Source organism: Salvia splendens, chromosome 21 (assembly GCF_004379255.2).
Source record: "Salvia splendens isolate huo1 chromosome 21, SspV2, whole genome shotgun sequence".
In the NCBI taxonomy this organism is placed as follows: Eukaryota; Viridiplantae; Streptophyta; class Magnoliopsida; order Lamiales; family Lamiaceae; genus Salvia; species Salvia splendens.
Window position 1 is genome coordinate 25,641,950 of NC_056052.1, and position 19,948 is coordinate 25,661,897.

At 36.7% G+C, this 19,948-nt stretch overlaps 4 protein-coding genes and 1 non-coding gene across 5 annotated transcripts; 3 read left to right on the top strand and 2 right to left on the bottom strand.

The window, feature by feature from the left end:
- The first annotated feature begins 200 nt into the window (after positions 1–200).
- Positions 201–6,585, top strand: LOC121784741 (F-box/LRR-repeat protein 15-like). The gene is made up of 17 exons (XM_042182961.1): positions 201–690; positions 991–1,210; positions 1,308–1,440; positions 2,361–2,460; positions 2,551–2,748; positions 2,827–3,097; positions 3,200–3,298; positions 3,418–3,506; positions 3,589–3,688; positions 3,804–3,974; positions 4,065–4,217; positions 4,428–4,588; positions 4,698–4,896; positions 5,209–5,678; positions 5,753–5,816; positions 6,051–6,137; positions 6,216–6,585. Exons 1-17 carry the CDS (start codon positions 332–334, stop codon positions 6,294–6,296), a joined length of 2,955 nt encoding a protein of 984 aa, XP_042038895.1. The 5' UTR covers positions 201–331; the 3' UTR covers positions 6,297–6,585.
- A 502-nt stretch (positions 6,586–7,087) lies between these two features.
- LOC121784742 lies at positions 7,088–8,950 on the top strand. Its single transcript, XM_042182962.1, has 2 exons — positions 7,088–7,241; positions 8,220–8,950. Exons 1-2 carry the CDS (start codon positions 7,172–7,174, stop codon positions 8,822–8,824), a joined length of 675 nt encoding a protein of 224 aa, XP_042038896.1. The 5' UTR covers positions 7,088–7,171; the 3' UTR covers positions 8,825–8,950.
- Positions 8,951–9,397: 447 nt separating this feature from the next.
- LOC121785616 lies at positions 9,398–9,496 on the bottom strand. Its single transcript, XR_006047001.1, has one exon. It is a non-coding gene; the product is annotated as a U6 spliceosomal RNA (small nuclear RNA).
- A 3,726-nt stretch (positions 9,497–13,222) lies between these two features.
- LOC121784908 lies at positions 13,223–17,577 on the top strand. Its single transcript, XM_042183177.1, has 6 exons — positions 13,223–15,094; positions 15,599–16,032; positions 16,115–16,276; positions 16,422–16,497; positions 16,569–16,724; positions 17,204–17,577. Exons 1-6 carry the CDS (start codon positions 13,760–13,762, stop codon positions 17,351–17,353), a joined length of 2,313 nt encoding a protein of 770 aa, XP_042039111.1. The 5' UTR covers positions 13,223–13,759; the 3' UTR covers positions 17,354–17,577.
- Positions 17,578–17,612: 35 nt separating this feature from the next.
- LOC121784909 lies at positions 17,613–18,164 on the bottom strand. The gene has a single exon (XM_042183178.1). It carries the CDS (start codon positions 18,069–18,071, stop codon positions 17,739–17,741), a length of 333 nt encoding a protein of 110 aa, XP_042039112.1. The 5' UTR covers positions 18,072–18,164; the 3' UTR covers positions 17,613–17,738.
- Positions 18,165–19,948: the final 1,784 nt, after the last annotated feature.

Here is a 19,948-nt window from a genome sequence, read left to right on the forward strand (position 1 = left end):
AATATATCCGGCCCAATAACGAATAACATATTAAGCGGGCCGTATTTTATACAAACAATCGGCCCAATAAAAGCGCCGCATCCTACAACGACGTCGTTTGACGATAAAAAAAATGACAAAGTAAAATAAAATATTATTGCTAAGAAAAGACCGAAAATTTCGTTCAAGTCTTTATTTTACTCTGATTTTTCGATTTAGAGACAAACTACCTCTGGAGAGAGAGAGAGAACTGAAGGAGAGGAAAACAAGAGAGAGAAAGTAATCGACAAGAGGAAAATAATCAATCTCCATTTCCGCTGATCTGACTCGAAGAAGGAATTCCGAGGAGGATATGGAAAATGATGCTTCTGAATCAGGGTTTTGGGCTAACTTTCACAATGGTGGCGGTGGTGGTGGTGGTTTAGGGTTACAGGTGGATGGCGAGCTAGCAAACGCGATGGAAACGGACGAAATGTTTGATCTTGGTGGCGAATCGGGTGAGAGAAGTGAGGATTTCCTGCTGTGGCTGAATGAGAGGAAGGGTAGACAAGATGATGGCGCTAGTGGAAGTCAGGAGCTGAAAGTGGATGTTAATTTGAATTTGGGATTAGGTGGTGAGTCTTCGTCTTCCACGGCAATGGATGCTATGAGAAGAGAGAGTTCTGATCGCGATTCGCAGAAGAAACGACCCAAAGTTCATTCTTTTTCTCTGTAAGAACTCCCACTCCTAGTGCAAAGTGCTAGTAATATTTCAATTTGAAAGTAGAAATTTTGGTGATGCAGTTTTATCTCTTTTATGTAGTTGTGGCTTTGTAGACCTGAAAAGGGAATATTTGCATATGTTTTTAGCTATCCCAAGAGCAATTTATAGCCATGACTTTAAAACATTAATAGCTCATCTCTGGTTGCTACTTTTACTTTACTAGAGACCTCAGGGTGTAGCACTGTTTAGTTGTATGTTGATTTATCAGCATGTGCTGTAAAAAAATGATCTTGATTTTTGTATTTCAGGGACTGGGGCACTCAGTTCGAAAATGAATTTCATTACCTTCATCCACATCACGACAAGTTTGATGATGGGGATTTGCCTGATTCTCCGATTGGTGGAGACAATGCAACAAAAAATATTGATGCTGATAGGATGGATGATGCAGAAGTTCTGATGGATCTGGCCGATAGGATAGATGATATGGAAGTTCGGATGGATCTGACTGATGACTTATTGCATATGGTAGTATTATTAATAATTAGTACTATTACTAATGACGCTCATGGTTTTAATTTTGTATAGCTGGTTTTGATATTAATGCTTATTCTATTCATGCAAGGTTCTCTCTTTCTTGGAACACATAGATCTTTGCCGAGCTGCAAGGGTCTGCCGGCAGTGGAGAGATGCAAGTTCTCATGAAGATTTCTGGCGGCACCTGAATTTTGAGAACCGCCACATATCTCTGCAGCAATGTCAGTAGAGTATTTTTATGGTCTCTTATTTTGCTAAAATGCTACTCCATCTACCACTGTTTATTTATACTGGCATTAAATAACTTAAAGCTGTGCTTTCAGGCTTCACACTATAATCTGAGTCTATGTTGAATCTTCCGTATTTCTTGTATATTTTTCTGAAGTATATGACTTATTAAATAACCGATACTTCTGTTCTGACTTCTGAGAACCTGTGGAAATTGCTTATATTACAGTATCTACTCTAAGGTAGATAAATATACAGCAGAACAGTTTTTGTACCTTAAGTTTGACTTGATATGTTTCTAGGCTTGTAGTTTAACTGATCTCATTCACAATTGTTTTTATCCTTGTCATGGACAAAATTTCATCAAACTGAATGTAAGGCAAAGCAGGTTTTGTAACTTAAGTTTGACATGTTTGACACTGACTTGACAGTTATCTGTTCTGTTGTTTAACTGAGATCTTCTAGTTAGTTATCATTGTTAAAAAGAAATTTTTTGACAATCTATGTGATGCTATATGTTCTTTTCTACTAATATTCACAGTCAAACCTCATGCGTTATGATAATATTTTGTTGAACAAATTTGCTTGACGGCTAGACTTAGTTAAACCCGTGGGGCATCTACTACAAAATGTCATGACCTATTGAAGTAACCAAATAAAGTTATATTGGACTATGGATTTATTTTCTGCTACTAGGAGTGATGCTGATGATGGCTGGCGGGGAAAGTACACTCTTATTTTCTGGAATCTATGCTATAAAACTGTTTGGCAATTTACACGAATCTGAAGTCTATTCTAATATATGACTCAATTATTCTTCTATTGGCTAGTAATTTATTTGTTTGTACCTAGATGTTTCAGTTTTTTGGTCCCATGAAGAAATTAACTTTCATGATTTTTTTTCATTTATCAGTTGAGGACATGTGTCATCGATATCCCAATGCTACTGCAGTGAATATTTATGGTGCCCCTGCTATCCATCCCCTAGCGATGAAAGCCATGTCGTCACTGAGGTAAATTGGATTTCGATTTTACCCGACAAACTTGTATGCTAGTAAACTTGTTATGCTAGATAATTCTTTTATCTTTTGATTTTTCAACAGAAATCTTGAGGTTTTGACCTTGGGCAAAGGCCAGTTAGGAGAAGCCTTTTTCCAAGCATTGACAGATTGCCACATGTTGAAGAGTTTAAATATCAATGATGCTACGTTAGGTAATGGTATTCAGGAAACCCCCATTTCTCATGATAGATTGCACGATCTTCAGATAGTTAAATGCCGTGTGGTTCGCATCTCTATCAGGTAATAAGTAACTCCATTTCTGTTTCCAAGTTCCTCAATTAGTCTTCCAGTATTTAATGTAAACCCCAAAATTTGCAGGTGTCCCCAGCTTGAGACATTGTCTCTAAAGCGCAGTAGTATGCCACATGCAGTTCTCAATTGTCCCCTTCTGCGTGAGCTTGATATAGCTTCCTGTCACAAGCTTTCAGATGCTGCAATTCGCTCAGCTGTGACACCATGCCCACTCTTGGAGTCCCTGGACTTGTCAAATTGTTCGTGTGTTAGTGATGAGACACTACAAGTAATATCTCAGCATTGTGTACATCTCCGCATTCTGGATGCTTCATACTGCCCAAACATCTCTCTTGAAGTAAGTCCTATCTCGTATCGCATCCGAATCTTGTTGTTTGTATGTCCACTTCAATTCAGTACATACAGATGTGGGCCATCTAACATGTATTATCCTTTGCAGTCTGTGAGGCTTAATTTGTTGACGGTTCTGAAACTTCATAGTTGTGAGGGAATAACATCGGCTTCAATGGTTGCTATAGCTTCGAGTTCTTTGCTCGAGGTTTGATTACGCTCTCCTCTTGTGTATTTCAACAAAATTTGTAATTGTGATGATGATGTATGATATAATAGGTTAGATTTTATCAAGTTTGCTGATGCTCCCTATGCATTTTTTTCTAGGTTCTGGAGCTTGATAATTGCAGTTTATTAACATCAGTATCTTTGGATCTGCAACGCCTGAAGAACATAAGGCTTGTACACTGTCGAAAGTATGTCCCATTCTTTCACATGAACTTTGTCACCTGTTTTTTTTGTCTGCAGAAAATGACCAATTAATTGCATTCTTTGTAGATTTATTGATTTAACTTTAAGGAGCAGTTTGCTGACATCAATCACAGTTTCAAACTGTCCCTCTCTCCAAAGAATCAGTATTACATCAAATGCACTCAAAGTATGCCGTTCTTCATCATAGATTATGATTCCTCACAGTGAACTAGTGCTTTCGTCTTTAAAGTTATTGTAATCCATACCCCAGGGTTAAGTGTACTTCATTTGTTGAATTGCAGAAATTAGTTTTGCAAAAGCAAGAAAGCTTAACGACCTTGGTCCTGCAATGCCCTTCTTTGCAAGAAGTGGACCTCGCTGAATGCGAATCATTGACGAATTCGATTTGTGAAGTTTTCGGCAGCGGAGGTGGCTGTCCCTTGTTGAGATCATTAGTTCTTGACAATTGTGAGGTTAGTTACCATATTATTAGTAGATATATATTCTAAGGATTCTTTTTACAGTTGTTGTCATACCTGATTGTGTCCATTGCTCTTTTTCAGAGATTGACAACAGTGAGTTTCCGCAGTACATCTTTGGTTAGTCTTTCACTTGGTGGTTGCCGTGCTATAACGTCTCTTGAACTCAAATGTCCTTACCTTGAGCATGTCTCATTAGATGGTTGTGATCATCTTGAGAGAGCATCATTTTCACCTGTAAGTCACCACCTTATTTTTAACTGGTCAATGCAATTATTCCGATTTTCTGTTTCTGTGTCCTGCTTGATTGGGAAGCTATTGAATTTTCTTTGTAAAATGTTCATCTTTAACTGTTTGAGAAAGGCATAAAGCTATAATATTTATCAATCTGCTCTGTATCTGCCTTCTGTTCATCATCCTGCCATATTTTTTATGAATCCATTGCAGGTTGGTCTCAAGTCATTGAATATGGGAATATGCCCGAAACTGAATGTGCTCCTTGTTGAAGCACCATCAATGGTTTCACTTGAACTAAAGGGCTGTGGTGTATTATCTGAAGCATTTATCTACTGCCCTCTTCTTACAGCTTTGGATGCATCTTTCTGCAGGTGAGTTTACTTAGTAATTACCATGCGTTTTTTTAGCTTTTTGCAACCTTTTTTAACAGATCAAGTTGATACAAACGCCTAACTTCCCTTGCGTTGTTAATTTGCACAGCCAACTCAAGGATGATTTCTTATCCGCTACAGCATTTTCATGCCCGCTTATTGAATCATTGGTCTTGATGTCATGCCCATCTGTTGGTCCTGATGGACTATCATCTTTACGCGGCCTTCGCAGCTTGACTTACCTCGATTTGTCGTACACCTTTTTGGTTAATCTGCAACCTGTTTTTCGCTCCTGCTTGTATTTGAAGGTACTTTATTGCATCTGAATCCCCAATCGCTCTTCCTTTTGTTAGCTGAAGCTGCTTGGCCTATCTAGTACTCCCTCTGTCCCATAAAAAATGAAACGTTTTCCTTTTTGGATTGTCCCATTAAAAATGAAACGTTTCCTAAAATGAAAACAACATCATCTCTATTTTTTTCATCTCTCTTATTTTAATCTCTCCTCAATAACTCACAAAACAGCACTACATAAAATCCCGTGCCGAAAAACAAATGTTTCATTTCTAATGGGACGGAGGGAGTATGCTCTTACAGTCATGTTAACTTGTACGTACTTACAGGTTCTGAAATTGCAAGCATGCAAGTATCTTAGTGACACGTCGTTGGAGCCTATTTACAAAGGCAATGCTCTCCCAGCTCTCTGTGAATTGGACTTGTCGTATGGGACGCTCCGCCAGTCGGCCATAGAGGAGTTGCTTGCTGGTTGTAGGCACTTAACTCATGTCAGCCTGAATGGTTGTGTCAATATGCATGACTTGGATTGGGGGTTTCACAATGGACGATTATCTGATGTCAGCACTTCTTACGAGTTGTTTGGTGGCTCATCTGGGGAAAATGATATGCTTCTGCCTGAGCACGAACCTAACCGCCTGCTCCAGAATCTTAACTGTGTCTGCTGTCCAAATATCAAGAAGGTGGTTATTCCTCCTACCGCGAGATGTTTCCATCTATCATCTTTGAATCTTTCCTTGTCATCAAACTTGAAGGAAGTCGACATATCATGCTGCAATTTGCTCTTTCTCAACTTGAGGTATGTGTATTCACACTAAATAATGTCACGCCTGTAAATTTGAGTTTTAATATCTGTTTTCATTAATTTTTCAGCAATTGTAACTCGTTGGAGATTTTGAAGCTCGATTGTCCACGTTTAACTAGTCTTTTTCTTCAGGTATGATTTAACTAAACCCATAACTAGTGTATATACATACAATAAGTTCCAATGGTTACGTATAACTACACACATTTGCACATAAAGCCGATTAATTTAATGTTAGCTGACAAGATTAGGTTAAATTTGTGAGCTTTATGTGCCTTTTATTTGTTTTGTGACAACATTCATGTTATGATATTTCTCCCTGTTTAACTTTTGTGGCTTTGTTTATGCATATGCTGTGATATACAGTCTTGTAGCATTGACGAGGAAGCTGTCGAAACGGCTATAACTCATTGCAGTGTGCTGGAGACACTTGATGTCCGTTTTTGTCCAAAGGTGTAGTGCCTATTCCTTTTAAAAGTACAACGTTGGTATATTTTTCGTAGTTTTTAAGCATGCTTCGCTACTCTACAGATATCTCCACTGAGCATGAGTACACTACGCCAGGCATGCCCGAGTTTGAAGCGGATCTTCAGCAGCTTAGCAGCGACGTGATGCAGTAAGAAATTACTACTGTATAAAATATTGATGCTAATAGAGAGAGCAACGACACTAGCCTGTCCTGTCCTGTCACTGTAGATACTGAGTTTTGCCTTTCTTAGGGCTTAGGATATAAGTACTATCTTAGGTTCTTGGTGATTAGGAATATTTATACTCCAGTTTTTTTTTTCTTTTTTTCCTGTGTGTGATTCTCTATTGTTAGTTTTGGTTGAAATGTTGCTTTGACTCTTTACCACTGTAGAATGTTGCTTTATATATTTGGTTGGATCGACTAAAAATGTTATAAATGGACCAGATCTTAAGAAATTGAGGTTGATCATCTTCAAGATATTACCCTAACAAAGCAAAAAATGTCATCTCGCTTTGGATGCATTTGTAACGCGAAGATAACGATTATTTTCGTCTCACGTGGGTGTCGGCAGAAATTAGTATAAGAAGGAGAGTTGTAAAGATTTTAGTTTCATAACTTCTCCGACACATAGCTTTACTCAAACTGATCACATAGATAATGAGAAAAGATTCGTTCGTTCATATCATACCTCTTGACGTATTTATCCATTGCGTATGCAGAAACACTGGTCCATGAATAAGATCATTGAAAATGATTAAAAGCAAAACCACAGTAATATAATATAAACAGATCAAGATGAAGATCAAAATCAAAAGAATACGTATCCAACAACTCCATGTTACTGAATAGTCTCAATATGGTGAAATTGATAGTATTCGTTAAGTCGAGGGGGCAAATTGCAAAAGACAGATTGCTGTCATTGTCGGTGGTGATTTTAGTTGGAGAATCAGACTCAAAAGCTAACTGACAAAACTTCTCTTCCACAGCTAAACTCTCTCTCTCTCTCTAAACTGCAGCCATGGCGAGTTCAGTTTGGGTTTTCGCATCTCTCATTTTCTTAATTTCAGCTTCTTCTGCAAGTGGTCAGAGTATGGTTCTTCATCTATAAATTATTGCATCTCATTTCCATTTAATTAGAAGCTGCATTACTATCTTTTGCAATGTGTTGGTATAGATTTGAAAAAAGGGGAAGTTAAATTAATGCTAATTTATTCACTTTATTAGAAGCAGTTTGTTGATCTTAATTTGGTGTTGTTATTAGCGCAGTTTAGTTTAATTTATTGATTAAAAGGAGCCAGATCTCTAGATTGATTAGTTTCCCTTTTTAAGTATACATATTTGTGGAAATTCAAGGCTTCATCAATTGTGAATTACCAAAATTATTTTGGGTATGAATTTATTGATGTATGAATCTGGAGTAGACAAAAAGGAAACTATAAAAAATGAATAATGTATGAAGATTCATCATCCTGCATTCTTCATCATGAAAGCTTCAATTTGAAAATTGTGATCATACTGAAACTGGATCCTCACTACCAGTATGATAGATTCATTCTTTCAAAAACTGCATTTTCTTGGTATAATCTTGAAATCATGTTGATCTCGTGGTAACTGTTTTCGAGTAGCAACGAACATTTTTGCTTGCAATACGCTTCGGTTTTAGTGAAAGGGCATTATAGATTTCGAATGTTTCTATTTCTCTAAGCAGATGTTTACATCGCGGGTTAGGAAATTAGATATATATGAATAACTATATAAGCTAATTCACATTTACTTTGATGGATTCGACGAATTTGAGCTTGTGTGATCACATGGTCGTCCAAAAACTCTATCATTCCATGTCTATAAACAGATATGATTGATTCATTCTTTCAAAAACTGTGTTGTTATTGTTTTCGAGTAGCAATAAACATTTGCTTGCGCTATGCTCCCGTTTTAGTAAAAGGGCGTTATAGATTTTGATCGTTTCTATTCAGTGTATACTTTGATGGATTTGACAGTCATGAGCTCGTGTGATTGTCCACGAACTCTATCATCCTAAGTAAATGTCCCTTAACAAAGTGCAGGTAAAGTGACGGATAACCCTGCTGATGAGCTCGTGGCCGTGGTCAACAGCAATCGAACAGCTAGCAAACTGCCGTCCTTGTACAGCAGCCAAGGCCTCGCCTGCATTGCTCTCCAATACATCAAAGCGTACCAAGGGGACTGTGGTGCCGTAGGCGGACCAAAGGCCAAGAAACCGGCTGACTCTGAGTTTGCTGAAACTTTTGCTCCCGCCTGCGGTGTTGTGGCCTCGACCCTCGCCCCCATCACCGGCCGCCTACTGGGGTGCCAGTCGAAGTACCTGAAGCCGTTGGAGGCGTTTTCAGAGATCTTGATGAAAAACAACAAGAGCATGGAGATAGTTCAGAGCAAGAACCACACGGAGGTCGGTGCTGCTGTCAGTGGCTCGGACAGTGGCTCGTACTTTTGGTGCGTGCTGTTCAGTAGTGGGAAGTCGAACAGCAGCTTCGCGTTGGAAGGGACCACGGCCAAGATAAGCCGGCCAGGATGCTTCAGCGGCGCCAATGATGTGTGTAGTCGCGCTGTTTTGTCGAGGACGCCTCGTGTTTGGCCGGCCGCGGCCTCGGCTGCTGGTTTGATTGCATTGGCCTATGCATTTGGATTTTGAGATGACAAAGATTTTGATATACCAAAGCTCTTTGAATTGTATCCCACAATCTCTTTGTTGATTGATTTATACATTCTTGGATGTAAGTTTGGAAAAATCACAATGAAATGTTTTTTTGTCACTTTATTCTCTAATGTTTTGGCACACACGGAATTGTTGGTGTTCGTGTTTGTGTTCGCGGCCGCTGGTTTGATTGCACACGGAATTGTTCGTGTTTGTGTTCGCGGCCGCTGGTTTGATTGCACACGGAATTGTTCGTGTTTGTGTTAGCGGCCGCTGGTTTGATTGCACACGCAATGCACAGTAGTAAAATGGAAAAATTACAAAATAAATTTTGAAATATATAAAAAATGAGAAGGGTGTGTGGCCCACCCCCTTCGCTGGCTAGGGTGATGCCCGTCCCATCACCCCACCCGCATCGAGTCTCATGCCCGAAAACATGATGCCCACTCACTATTGCAGATGGACCTACATAGGAACATGGCACCACGACAATTTTAACATCTACCTATATACTCCATGGTATGTATCCTAAATTTATGTATTATAGATTTATAGTAGGCGTATGAGTGCAAACATCCTCTTTCTCGATTTATGTGTGTCATCCTTGAGTATGAGCCATGCCAATCTTCTATGTAACGTTTCGATTTTATCGAATGTCCCCGAAGGGAGTATTAGTGCAAGCATCAAGTGATAGAATCAATTGATTTATTGGGCTTGAGTTCAATTCATATTTTTTAAGTTTCTAATTTTCTTTTGTTATTTTATTTATATTTTTCATTTTTCTTGTGTTATATGACTTGGGCTCAGTTTAAAATTTCTGGATTTGTCACTAGGTAATTGATTGAGAAGTTTCTCTAGAAGGGCCCATTAATGTGTAATTTTAAGATGAAAAATGTTTTGGAGACATAATGTCTAAGACATAATGAGGTTAAAGTAGTCATTTTAGATTGTTTTATATTTTTATTTAACTTTAAAATTTGTATATGTACATTCTTGTCCTTATATGAAAAAACGTTCAATTCTTCTAATTTAGGTGAATGAGATTAGCTAAGATCCCTATAATTATGGCATACTCCTAACATTTCTTTAATTACATTTAGTTACAACAAATCTCTATTTCACAATTCTATTATTTGAAACTTGATTGTGATTGTAATTCGCAAATAATGATAACTTAATTAATTAATTATTTGGTTTAATATTATTAATAAAACCTATCCTAATGTTAAAAGATATAAAATACAAACTAATAAAACATTTAATAATATAAGTTAATTGAAGATATACCATGCAAATAATTAATAAAGACATGCATGAACTTTTTTTCATCAAATAATTAATTTATCGAAATATATCTTTCAAAATTAATCTTATCATATTTACATTTACAATGTGTAACACTATATACGTTATATAAATTGACTTTAGAGTTTTCATAATTTAATTAGAAAATTCATCACATCTCATCCTCTATATTTCATATTGCTTAGTAATAAAATAAGTATGAAACTAATTAAAAATAAATAAATGTACTATTTAAATTTTAGAGATATAATACTTTAAATAATTTTCATAATTATAATATCTTAGTGGTTTTAACTATAAAATAAGTTATACTCCCTATTTGATTTTTTATCACTGACCCGAAAAATAGCATATTTTTTTGTCTCGTACGAATTACAATGCACATTTGATCAATTCACATTGTATTGTTTTTTCCCAAACTAAAATTCCCTATGAAAATTAAAATACATATCTTATCAATCCCCTTATGCAGCTTATAAAACAGTTTTTAATAAATAATATTTTTCATACTAACTTTTATTTATAAAAATAGTAATAAATTATATTTGTAAGAACAATCATTTTTAATTTTATATTTTAAAAATATATGATTATTTCTGTAAAATTACGAAATATACTTTTAATGGTACTCTAATTAAAAGTATGAATACTCTAAGTAAGACTTTAAATACTCAATTTAAAATTATGAATACATTGAATGCAAGCATGATAAGCATGTGCCGATTAATTAAACTTCATAATCTAATATTTATGTTTCTAAAATAACAAGAGGTTAAATTAGTCACAATATAAAATATAATTATGTCAAGATAACATAAGGGTATTATGTAGGGCTGGCAATTTTCGACACGACACGATAATCCGACACGAATCCGCACGAAATTATTGGGTTTGGGTCAAGTCTTATTGGATCCGTGTCCTTATCGGGTTGACCCATTAAGAACCCGATAATTTCGGGTTGGGTTCGGGTCGGATACGGGTAACCCATTAAGAAATAATATTATTATTTTTATTATTATTTAAAAAAATATATATTACTTTAATTTTTTAATTTCTTATAGATTAGGTTTAAAAAGTATAAAATGAATTTTAATTGTTTAAATTAGGTTAAAAATTAAGGTTTAATCGTGTAATATTAGGTTTAATCGTGTAATATCAGGTTCGGGTTGTTATCGTGTCGTGTCAACCCATATTATATCGTGTCGATAACGGGTTCGTGTCGGGTGCGGGTCGTGTTCGGATTTGAAGGTAACAGGTCGGGTTCGTGTTCGGATTTACAGTTTCCTTAACAGGTCGGGTTCAGGTTAGGCCTTATTGGGTTGGGTCATTATCAGGTTGACCCGATAACGACCCAATCCGCACGATTTGCCAGCCCTAGTATTATGGCATAGAGACATTATGTCTCTAAATCACTACTCTTTTAAGATATACTGAAGTCAATCCATAAAACAAAACCACATCATTAAATCTCACCATTGTGCCCATAATTATCATAAATGTTACCAACTTTATAGATGAGGGTAAAAATGAGAATTTCTTGTATAATAGCCAATTCTTAGCTGGCCTCAATTGTGTATGATTTTGTTGGTTTATGCAGAAAGCCCACATTTCTGCCCAAATATAACAAGAATTAGGTGAATATATTAATTTTTGTGAACAAACAGAATTAGGTGAACATTTAAATTTCTATCAATAAACTTTAATTTTACCTATATATTTATATTCTCATATGGGACAAAATTCTTCTCTCTCTGTGAATGCCAATGAATAAATTTTTAATTAGGAAGAAATCAACTAATTTCAAACTGGAAGCTAGTAGGAAGGTTCATGAGCATTTACACAAAAAATGACATTAAATTTCCAACTATATTAAATGTTACGCGTATTTAAAAAAATTAAAGTACAAAAATATAAAGCAGTACATTTTGCTACATAAATGTAAGAGGAATATTAAATAAATTTAATATTTACATTATTTACATGGTCGTGAGATGCCTTTTGACAAGTGGAATAAATGTCTGCTCTGGAAAAGAATTCCACTATTGTGCTATCATGCAAATAGTACGATAAAATCAGGCCTATATTGAAAAGAAGCAAACAAAATTAATTTCAATATTCCAGTGCAATTTTGCATTCAATAATTAATTGGTATTTTTTGAATTTACTAATGGTATGAGTAGTACAGAGCATTTATACTACTGAAAATAATATTTTGTATAAATAAATACAATGTATGTCCCTGAGACAAGAAAACACAGAACTACATTTAGTTGCAACAATTGTAGTATAATTGAAATATACACTAACTATAGAATAATTTTCTTCCACTACTAAAACTCTTATTTTTCTATTTTAATTTGTCCATACAAATTAATCGTCTGTCACTTTTGGTACTTAATACTTACAATTTGTTTTTCTACATCTCTCAGTTTTTTACTTTCTTATCATATTTAGTCACTTACAATTAACATTTTAATAATTATTTAACTATCTCATATTTTATTAATTTCACTTAACATCCATATAGACTACAAATAATATTTGAAAGTGGACAGTTGTATCCGTATTTATTTTTCATTGTAAATTGATAGGACATTCGCACTGACATAACCTTATTTAGTATCCTCTCTGTCGACGATAACAGTCATAATTTATTTTTCATTTTTTGTCATTTAATTTTTCTGTTCTAACAATTATTTTGCATTTAACGCTATGTTATCTACTGCAGACGCTATCGGTAACGAAATTAGAAGGTAATTGAAACAAATTGCCGAAAAATTTACAAAGCATGGTTAAATTTATAAACCAGTCGAAGAGCCATAACTTTTATTCTCATTATAGCCGGATGATTTTTTTAGTAAATCGCGTGTGAACGAATTCGACATAAAATAATATTGTTTGAATGAAAACATCAGCATATTGTACATTATCAAATTCTTTTGATAATCGAGAAAAAATAGGGTGTTTAAAATTATGAAATGAACCAAAATTGAGAATATTAGGCTATAATTATGGAGATTTTATTGCAATATATACAGAAACACGCATATATAGACGCAGTGCAAAATTCTAATGTGAATGCATCAAGAAAAAGGCAAGAAGGGGAAGCCATTTGTGGCAGTTATCTCAATTTCTCTCTCTACCTCAATCTGCATCGCCCTTTCATCCACTTTTAGCTTTCAATTTTTTTTCCTAAATCTCAAACACTAGTCTCGTCAATGAATTCAGATTCCCCTATATATACAACAGCTGCTGCTGCTTTCTTTATTCATATCGCCAGCCGAAGCAATTCATTCCCTAAATTACCCTCTCTCGCTCCTCTTTCAAATCATGCTTCTTTTACTCCACTCAAATCAACATCTTTCCCCTCTTGCGATCCTCCCAATTCCCCGATTCCTGTCTCGTTGATCCCTTTTTCTGGTCCCGATTGTTGCCCATTGCTTCTTATTTGTCGCGGATGCTCGTTGTTTGTTTTGATTTTGGAGCGCTGCGTGGAATTATTCGTGGGGTTGATCCTAATTTTGTTGGGGGTTTGATTTTTTCAATTGTGGAAAGCTAGGGCTAGTTTATTTATTCTTGCCCTAGAATCTTGTTGGTTTAGGTTGAAGCAGTGTTCTTGAGTTAGTAATGAAGAGGGTTAGTGGGGATGGTGGGGAAGAGGAGAACTTGGAGGTGAAGAAGTTAAAATTGCTTAGTGGGAGTGATCAGAATTATATCGACTTAGATAGTCTAAGAAACGAAGGTGAGGAAGAGAGTGTTTTTGCTGAGAGTAGAACTGTAAATGGCGAACATGTTGACAGGAACTTGAACCATTTTGGTAATGTAGTCCCTAATGATTTTGATGGCTTAAGTCTTGGTGGTCTCGGGGGGTCGATGAATATGTGGGACTACGACCTAAATTTTGATATGTTTTTTAAGGAGGAAGAGCAAGGTTTACCTTTAGATCTCAACATTCCATTGCATAATCCATCCCCTAATAGGAACAAGGGCCTTTTGGCTTATGATCAATATCCTGACGAGAGGCTTGTTAGTAAGGGCAAGGAGGTTGTCGACCTTGTATCAGACGATGATGACAGTGATGTGGAAATCGTAGGGTATACATATGGTTATAATCAACAAATAGAGTCAGGGGAAAGGTTGAGCCTTGGATTGGGGCTGCCTAGAATGGATAATGGTATTGGTGAGAGCAGCCTAGCGGCCAGTGGTGCGTATGGATATACCGATGAAGAAAAGGGGAAGGATAGTGATATGAATTCATGGTTATCGCTTAAGGGTAATTATTTTTTTAATCTGGATTCAGATACTGATAATGATGAACCAGTCCAGCTGATTGAGCCGAATGACGAACCAGTAGAGCTGATTGAGCCTCCTCCGGAAGCTGTTGAGGACCTTGAGGCTATGCTATTTCATGCAGAAGTATTGGCTAGAAGAGCCGCAATGGCTCCAAGGGACCAGGAGAATCGGAGAAGGGCTGCTAGACAACTTGCACGTGTTAACATTTTCGATGAGAATAGAGGAGACCAGCCTTCTACTGAGAATCAACAATCACCCGCCCCTAATCCTATGGAAGGGTTAGGAAAATTGCCGGGGCCTTTTGGTGATGCTTTGAAGATGGTGAGAGAGAGAACCTCAAAGCGAGCAGCTGAGCAGTTGATTGAGTGGAGCCCCTCAGTGAAAAATCAGCAAATAAGTGTTGCTGCAGCCTTTGTTCCTTCGCTGCTCAATCTATCACTGAAAGCTCTTGCTGAATGTGCTGAGGGAATGGTGTCGCTCAAACAGGTTCCAGATAACCTCCGAGTAAGACTGGCTAACAGATTGTGCGATAAAGGTTTAATGAACGTTGGTTTTTTGAACTTTCTGGTGGAAGGATCTCCAACTGAGATACGCATAAAGAATTGCTCGTGGCTAACTGAAGAGCAATTTCAGCAGACAATTGTAAAGTGCGAGACTGATAAATTACAGGTAATTTCTATCAGTTCTTTAATCTTTAATATGCATTACATACTTTTGTGCTAATGATACTTTTATAGACACGTCTTTCACACACATATATGTTTATGGGCATCCTCATCTTCTATATAGATTCTGAGACTGTGAATAGGTAACGGTATTTACTCTGCTAGTGTGGGTAGTGATAGGTGATAAATTCTCTATGATGGGGCCATTAGGGAGACTGTTGAAGTTGGCACACCATGCAGCCATTAATATTGTTGTCGTTTTATGAGCCTTTGCATACCTATATCTAATCAAGTGTTCGAAACTACTGACAGGCTCTTGAATTCTCTGTTTATTTCCTACATGTGTGAGTTGATAAGTGGTTTAATGTTTTGTTTATTTGTTCTCCTTCTGGATGCGCCTGAGCCATTCTAAATTTATAACTCCCGCAATTATGTTTTTTCGCCTAATGCTAATACTCATGTAATTATCATGGTAGAACAAATTACTTACACTGATATATGATTGCAGGTGCTTCAACTGGATCTATGTGGGCAATGCATGCTTGATATTGCATTCAAGGACATATTAAACAAAAATCATAAAAGTTTTTCTAGATTGACTATCATGTCTGTTAGAGGCGCCTGTCGTTTATCAGACGATGGGCTCAGGAACCTTGTCAAGTCAGCCCCTCTACTTAGGTCTATCAATTTGGGTCAGTGCACCCTTCTAACCTCTGATTCCGTCAACTGTATAGCTGATTTTTTGGGATCAGATCTGAGGGAGTTATACATAGACGAGTGCAATAAAATTGACGCGATGAAGATTTTACCCGCATTTAAGAAATTCAGATATTTGGAAGTCTTATCCGTTGCTGAAATTCATACCATAAACGATCAGTTTGTGGACGGACTAGTCACTGCATGCGGTCAAAGTCTCAAGGACCTCGACTTTGCTAATTGCATGTAAGTTATTTTAGTTAGTGCCTCTTGCTGATCTATTTTTTCGATTATGATTTAACAGTCATCTATTTCACACTGGCTGCAGCGGACTGACTGATTGTTCTCTCCAAACCATTGGCAAAAGTTGTACTGATTTGTGTTCGTTGAACATTTCCAACCTGAATAACTTGACAGATCTGGGGTTGGAGCATCTTGCCAATGGTTGTAGATCAATTCAAAAGCTCAAACTTCGCCGCAATGAATTCAGGTTTGTATCACCTTTGCAACTTATGCAGCTTCACTGGATTAAAGAGTCATGTATTTTATGCATTGGTAATATAGGGGCATGATATAAAGCAGGAAACATATTTCTTTACATCAGTAACTGGATATGGTTAATCTTCTGTGTGTAGTGATGAAGCTGTGGCTGCATTTCTAGAAAGCTCTGGAGAGGCATTGTTGGAACTTTTACTGAATAATATGGCAAAGGTACTTTTACTGATTTTGGCCCTCCTTTTATTCTATTTCGATGCTTGTAACCTACGCGTGAAATTTTGCAGGTCGGACCCCTTACTGCCTTGTCAGTCGCCAAACGTTCAAGAAAGTTGTTGACTTTGGATATATCATGGTGTCGCAAAATCAGTAATGAGGCTCTAGGATTGATTGTTGATAGCTGCTCGTCGCTGAAGCTGCTCAAAATCTTTGGCTGTAGGCAGGTGTGACCCGAATTATTTTGATGCATGAGCTTTTCATATATATTACTACTAGTAAGCAAATTGAATTCTTGATTCATCTGATGCGCTAGATTAAAGCAGATATCTTACTATGTTTGTAGATTTGTGGTGAATAAACTGTTGCTAAAGATAGGTGGTTTTTTTCTTCATGAACAAACTCTCGCGATATCATGCTTGCTGCACTGCTATAGAATAACTCGTGAAAAGTTCGATCCGAATGTTCAAATGATGCCATGTTGTGTGAATTATAACCTTCTCCATGCTTGTGACTCTTGCTGGGTACGAATTCAATGGCGTGCTGTTTGATATCCGTTTTATGCTAGAAAAGGAAAGATTAACTGCTATAGATTGATAATATCTGAGCAATAAGAGTTTTTTCCTGTTTCATTTGTACTCTCCTTTAGATCATGTTTCTTGATTTGATATGTTTTAGATCAATGTATCTGTTTCTGTTTCTGCAGATCACCGCTGGGTTTCTTCAAGGTCACTCGAATCCACTTGTGAGGATAATCGGGTCGAACTTCACTCCACTATTGGATCATCTGGATCTGTTTGAACCTGAGGAGATGTTCTTGCGGTACTCACCTCTTCCAGTTTTCTCAGAAGATTGACATACATTATAAAGAGAGAAACAGAGCTGCAAGATGCAACATTCGTAGCGTTCCAACGACGCGACTCTCTGTAGGGTGCTGCAGTTTTCTTCATGGATTTAGATTATTTTTGTTGGAAATTTTTGCCATCTCTATTAGCTTAGTGCAAGTAACATTAAAACAAACTTCCCCTCTGAATTTCATGATAAGATATTTGTGTATATATATATCATTGTTTTTGTTCACATGTTGATATGTTTGCTACACTAAATTCACCACATATCTGTAAGAGAGAGAGGCAAAAATCTAAAATAGTAGTAGAATTCACCACATACATACAAGTTGAAAAAGAAAAGCTGTAAAAAAAGCCTTCACACAAACAATAAATTCACCAGAACTTCACAGCCTAGGACTTCCACTTGAGCACGAAGGTAAGGATGATCAAAACTACGATGATCCCGGTTGAAGAGCCGCCTGCCCGATGAATCCAGTAAGGATCCAACCCGGTGAGGCCGTGCTCCATGAAACCCGAGACGGCTATGGCCATTATCAGCAGCAGCTGCAGGAGGGGGAGGTACGAGGAGAAATTCACCGGCTCTTCCTCGAGCTCTGCCTCAGAGATCGAGCTGCGATTGATGTAGAGAGGTGAGAGTATAGCAAGAATTGCTAAACCTATGGCCAGAGCCCTCTTGTCATGGGCAGAAAACCTGCTGTTTCTCCTCAGTGCTTCTTGCTCCATTCAAAGGGACTTTTCTTCTGCTTTCTCTTTCTCTAATGCTATGTAGTTTTGGCATTTTTAGGAGATGGGAGCTTCTAAAACAAGATGTTGGAGTCTAGAGAGATAAGATAAGAATAACTAGAGAGAGGTTGGAGAAGCCCTCTCCATTTGTGGGAATCTGATGCTTGCAGCACTATGTTAAAATTCTGACTTCCAAAGGAAACTCAATTAAAGTAAAAATGAATGTAAGATATGTGTTCATTGCATAAGAGAGAGGTAAGAACAAGAATTTACACAAAAGTAAGAACTACTCAAAAGATTTATATGAAAAATGAAGAGAAACAGCAAGTTTGATACACTTGCTCTGGGAAGCAGTGACTTGGGACGACGTCTTTGGAGGGCTGTTTGATACCTCTGCATCAGGGAGATCAGCAGGCGCTGTACAGTGCAGCTTTGCTTATCGAGAAACTGGAGAAACCCGGCTTGGCCAATCAAAGATCTGCAGGCTAAGACGAAGCATCAAACATCAAAACACAGTATGCATTTCTTGGAAGTGGCCCAATGCTGAGGAAGAAAACAAGTGTAGAAATGTGCAACTCTGCTTGTCAAGAAACTGAAGAAATTTTGCCTGGCCACATGAAGATAGCAGGCGAAGACGAAGCATCAACCATAGACGAGTAAACTAGCACGTAATCAAGAACAATGGTGTGATCTAAATGCAATGCTGCAATGTTTTGCATCAACTAGCAAATGCATTACAAGGTTTCCATGCATATATCCAAAACGAAGTCGAAGGCTGGTCCATACGACTGCTGGAGGAGCGTTGGGGAACCAATTCAAGACGAGCCTAGCGACCAACAAAGTGTCGTAGATGTTCAAGAATGGCTGCGAAACTCGAGCATGGCAGCATTACCAGTTCTGCCACTTTCTCCTCTGAAACTCACTCACAACATCAATTCCTCAACATTACAAGCATGAAATATCTCTCACAAACATTACAAAAAACAATTACTACTACAAAACTGAATATGGGGAAGACAAGTATAACCACCAAACTAGAATCAAATCAAATGGAGTACTAACTAATGATACATAATATTAATATAGATGAATTATTGTTTGGGAATTGTGAATCTCGAAAAATAGAATATACAGCTTCTATCAAAACAAATTTAGAACTCATACCTAGAAAAAAATGTTTCTCTATACCAACTAAGCCACTTGAATATAGGTGACACCTATAATATTCATGACCAGCTATAAATAAATATAAACGATTGTTTTTTTCTCTGGTGGACTTTATGATTTTAAATTTTTAATCAATAGTTTGACAAGCTAAAAAACGTGTACATATATTTATAATTTGCTGAACCATGGATTTTCGTGATAATTTATTATCCACCTACCCACCGGTCACCATGGAGTATAAAGAAATGCCTTCAACTTATGGAGAAATTCTATGCAAATAATATCACATGCCAACTATATAAAAAATCAGAAAAATTAAGATCGCATGAGTTCCAATCATTTCCAATAATTCTAATTTTGAGAAAATATCATTTAAATAATAATTTTAATGAATATATGGTCAATTATTAGCTTTCAAATCATACAAATTAATTGATAACTACCGTCCCGAATCAAAACTGCTAATCCCAAAAGCAAAACTCTGAACTTCCAATTTCAACGAGTGCATAAAGGAAAAAAGGCCTATATTTAATAATCGTGTAAATCGATTTTCATGCTACAACCAATCTCATCAAAATATCATAGAACAAATTAATTCTACTAAATTTGTAATTTCTCTCGCAAATTTTTAATGATAATGTTTCCCTTTTATATTGAGTACTATACTAATTATAATTATTATTTTATTATAAAATAATAATAAATGACCG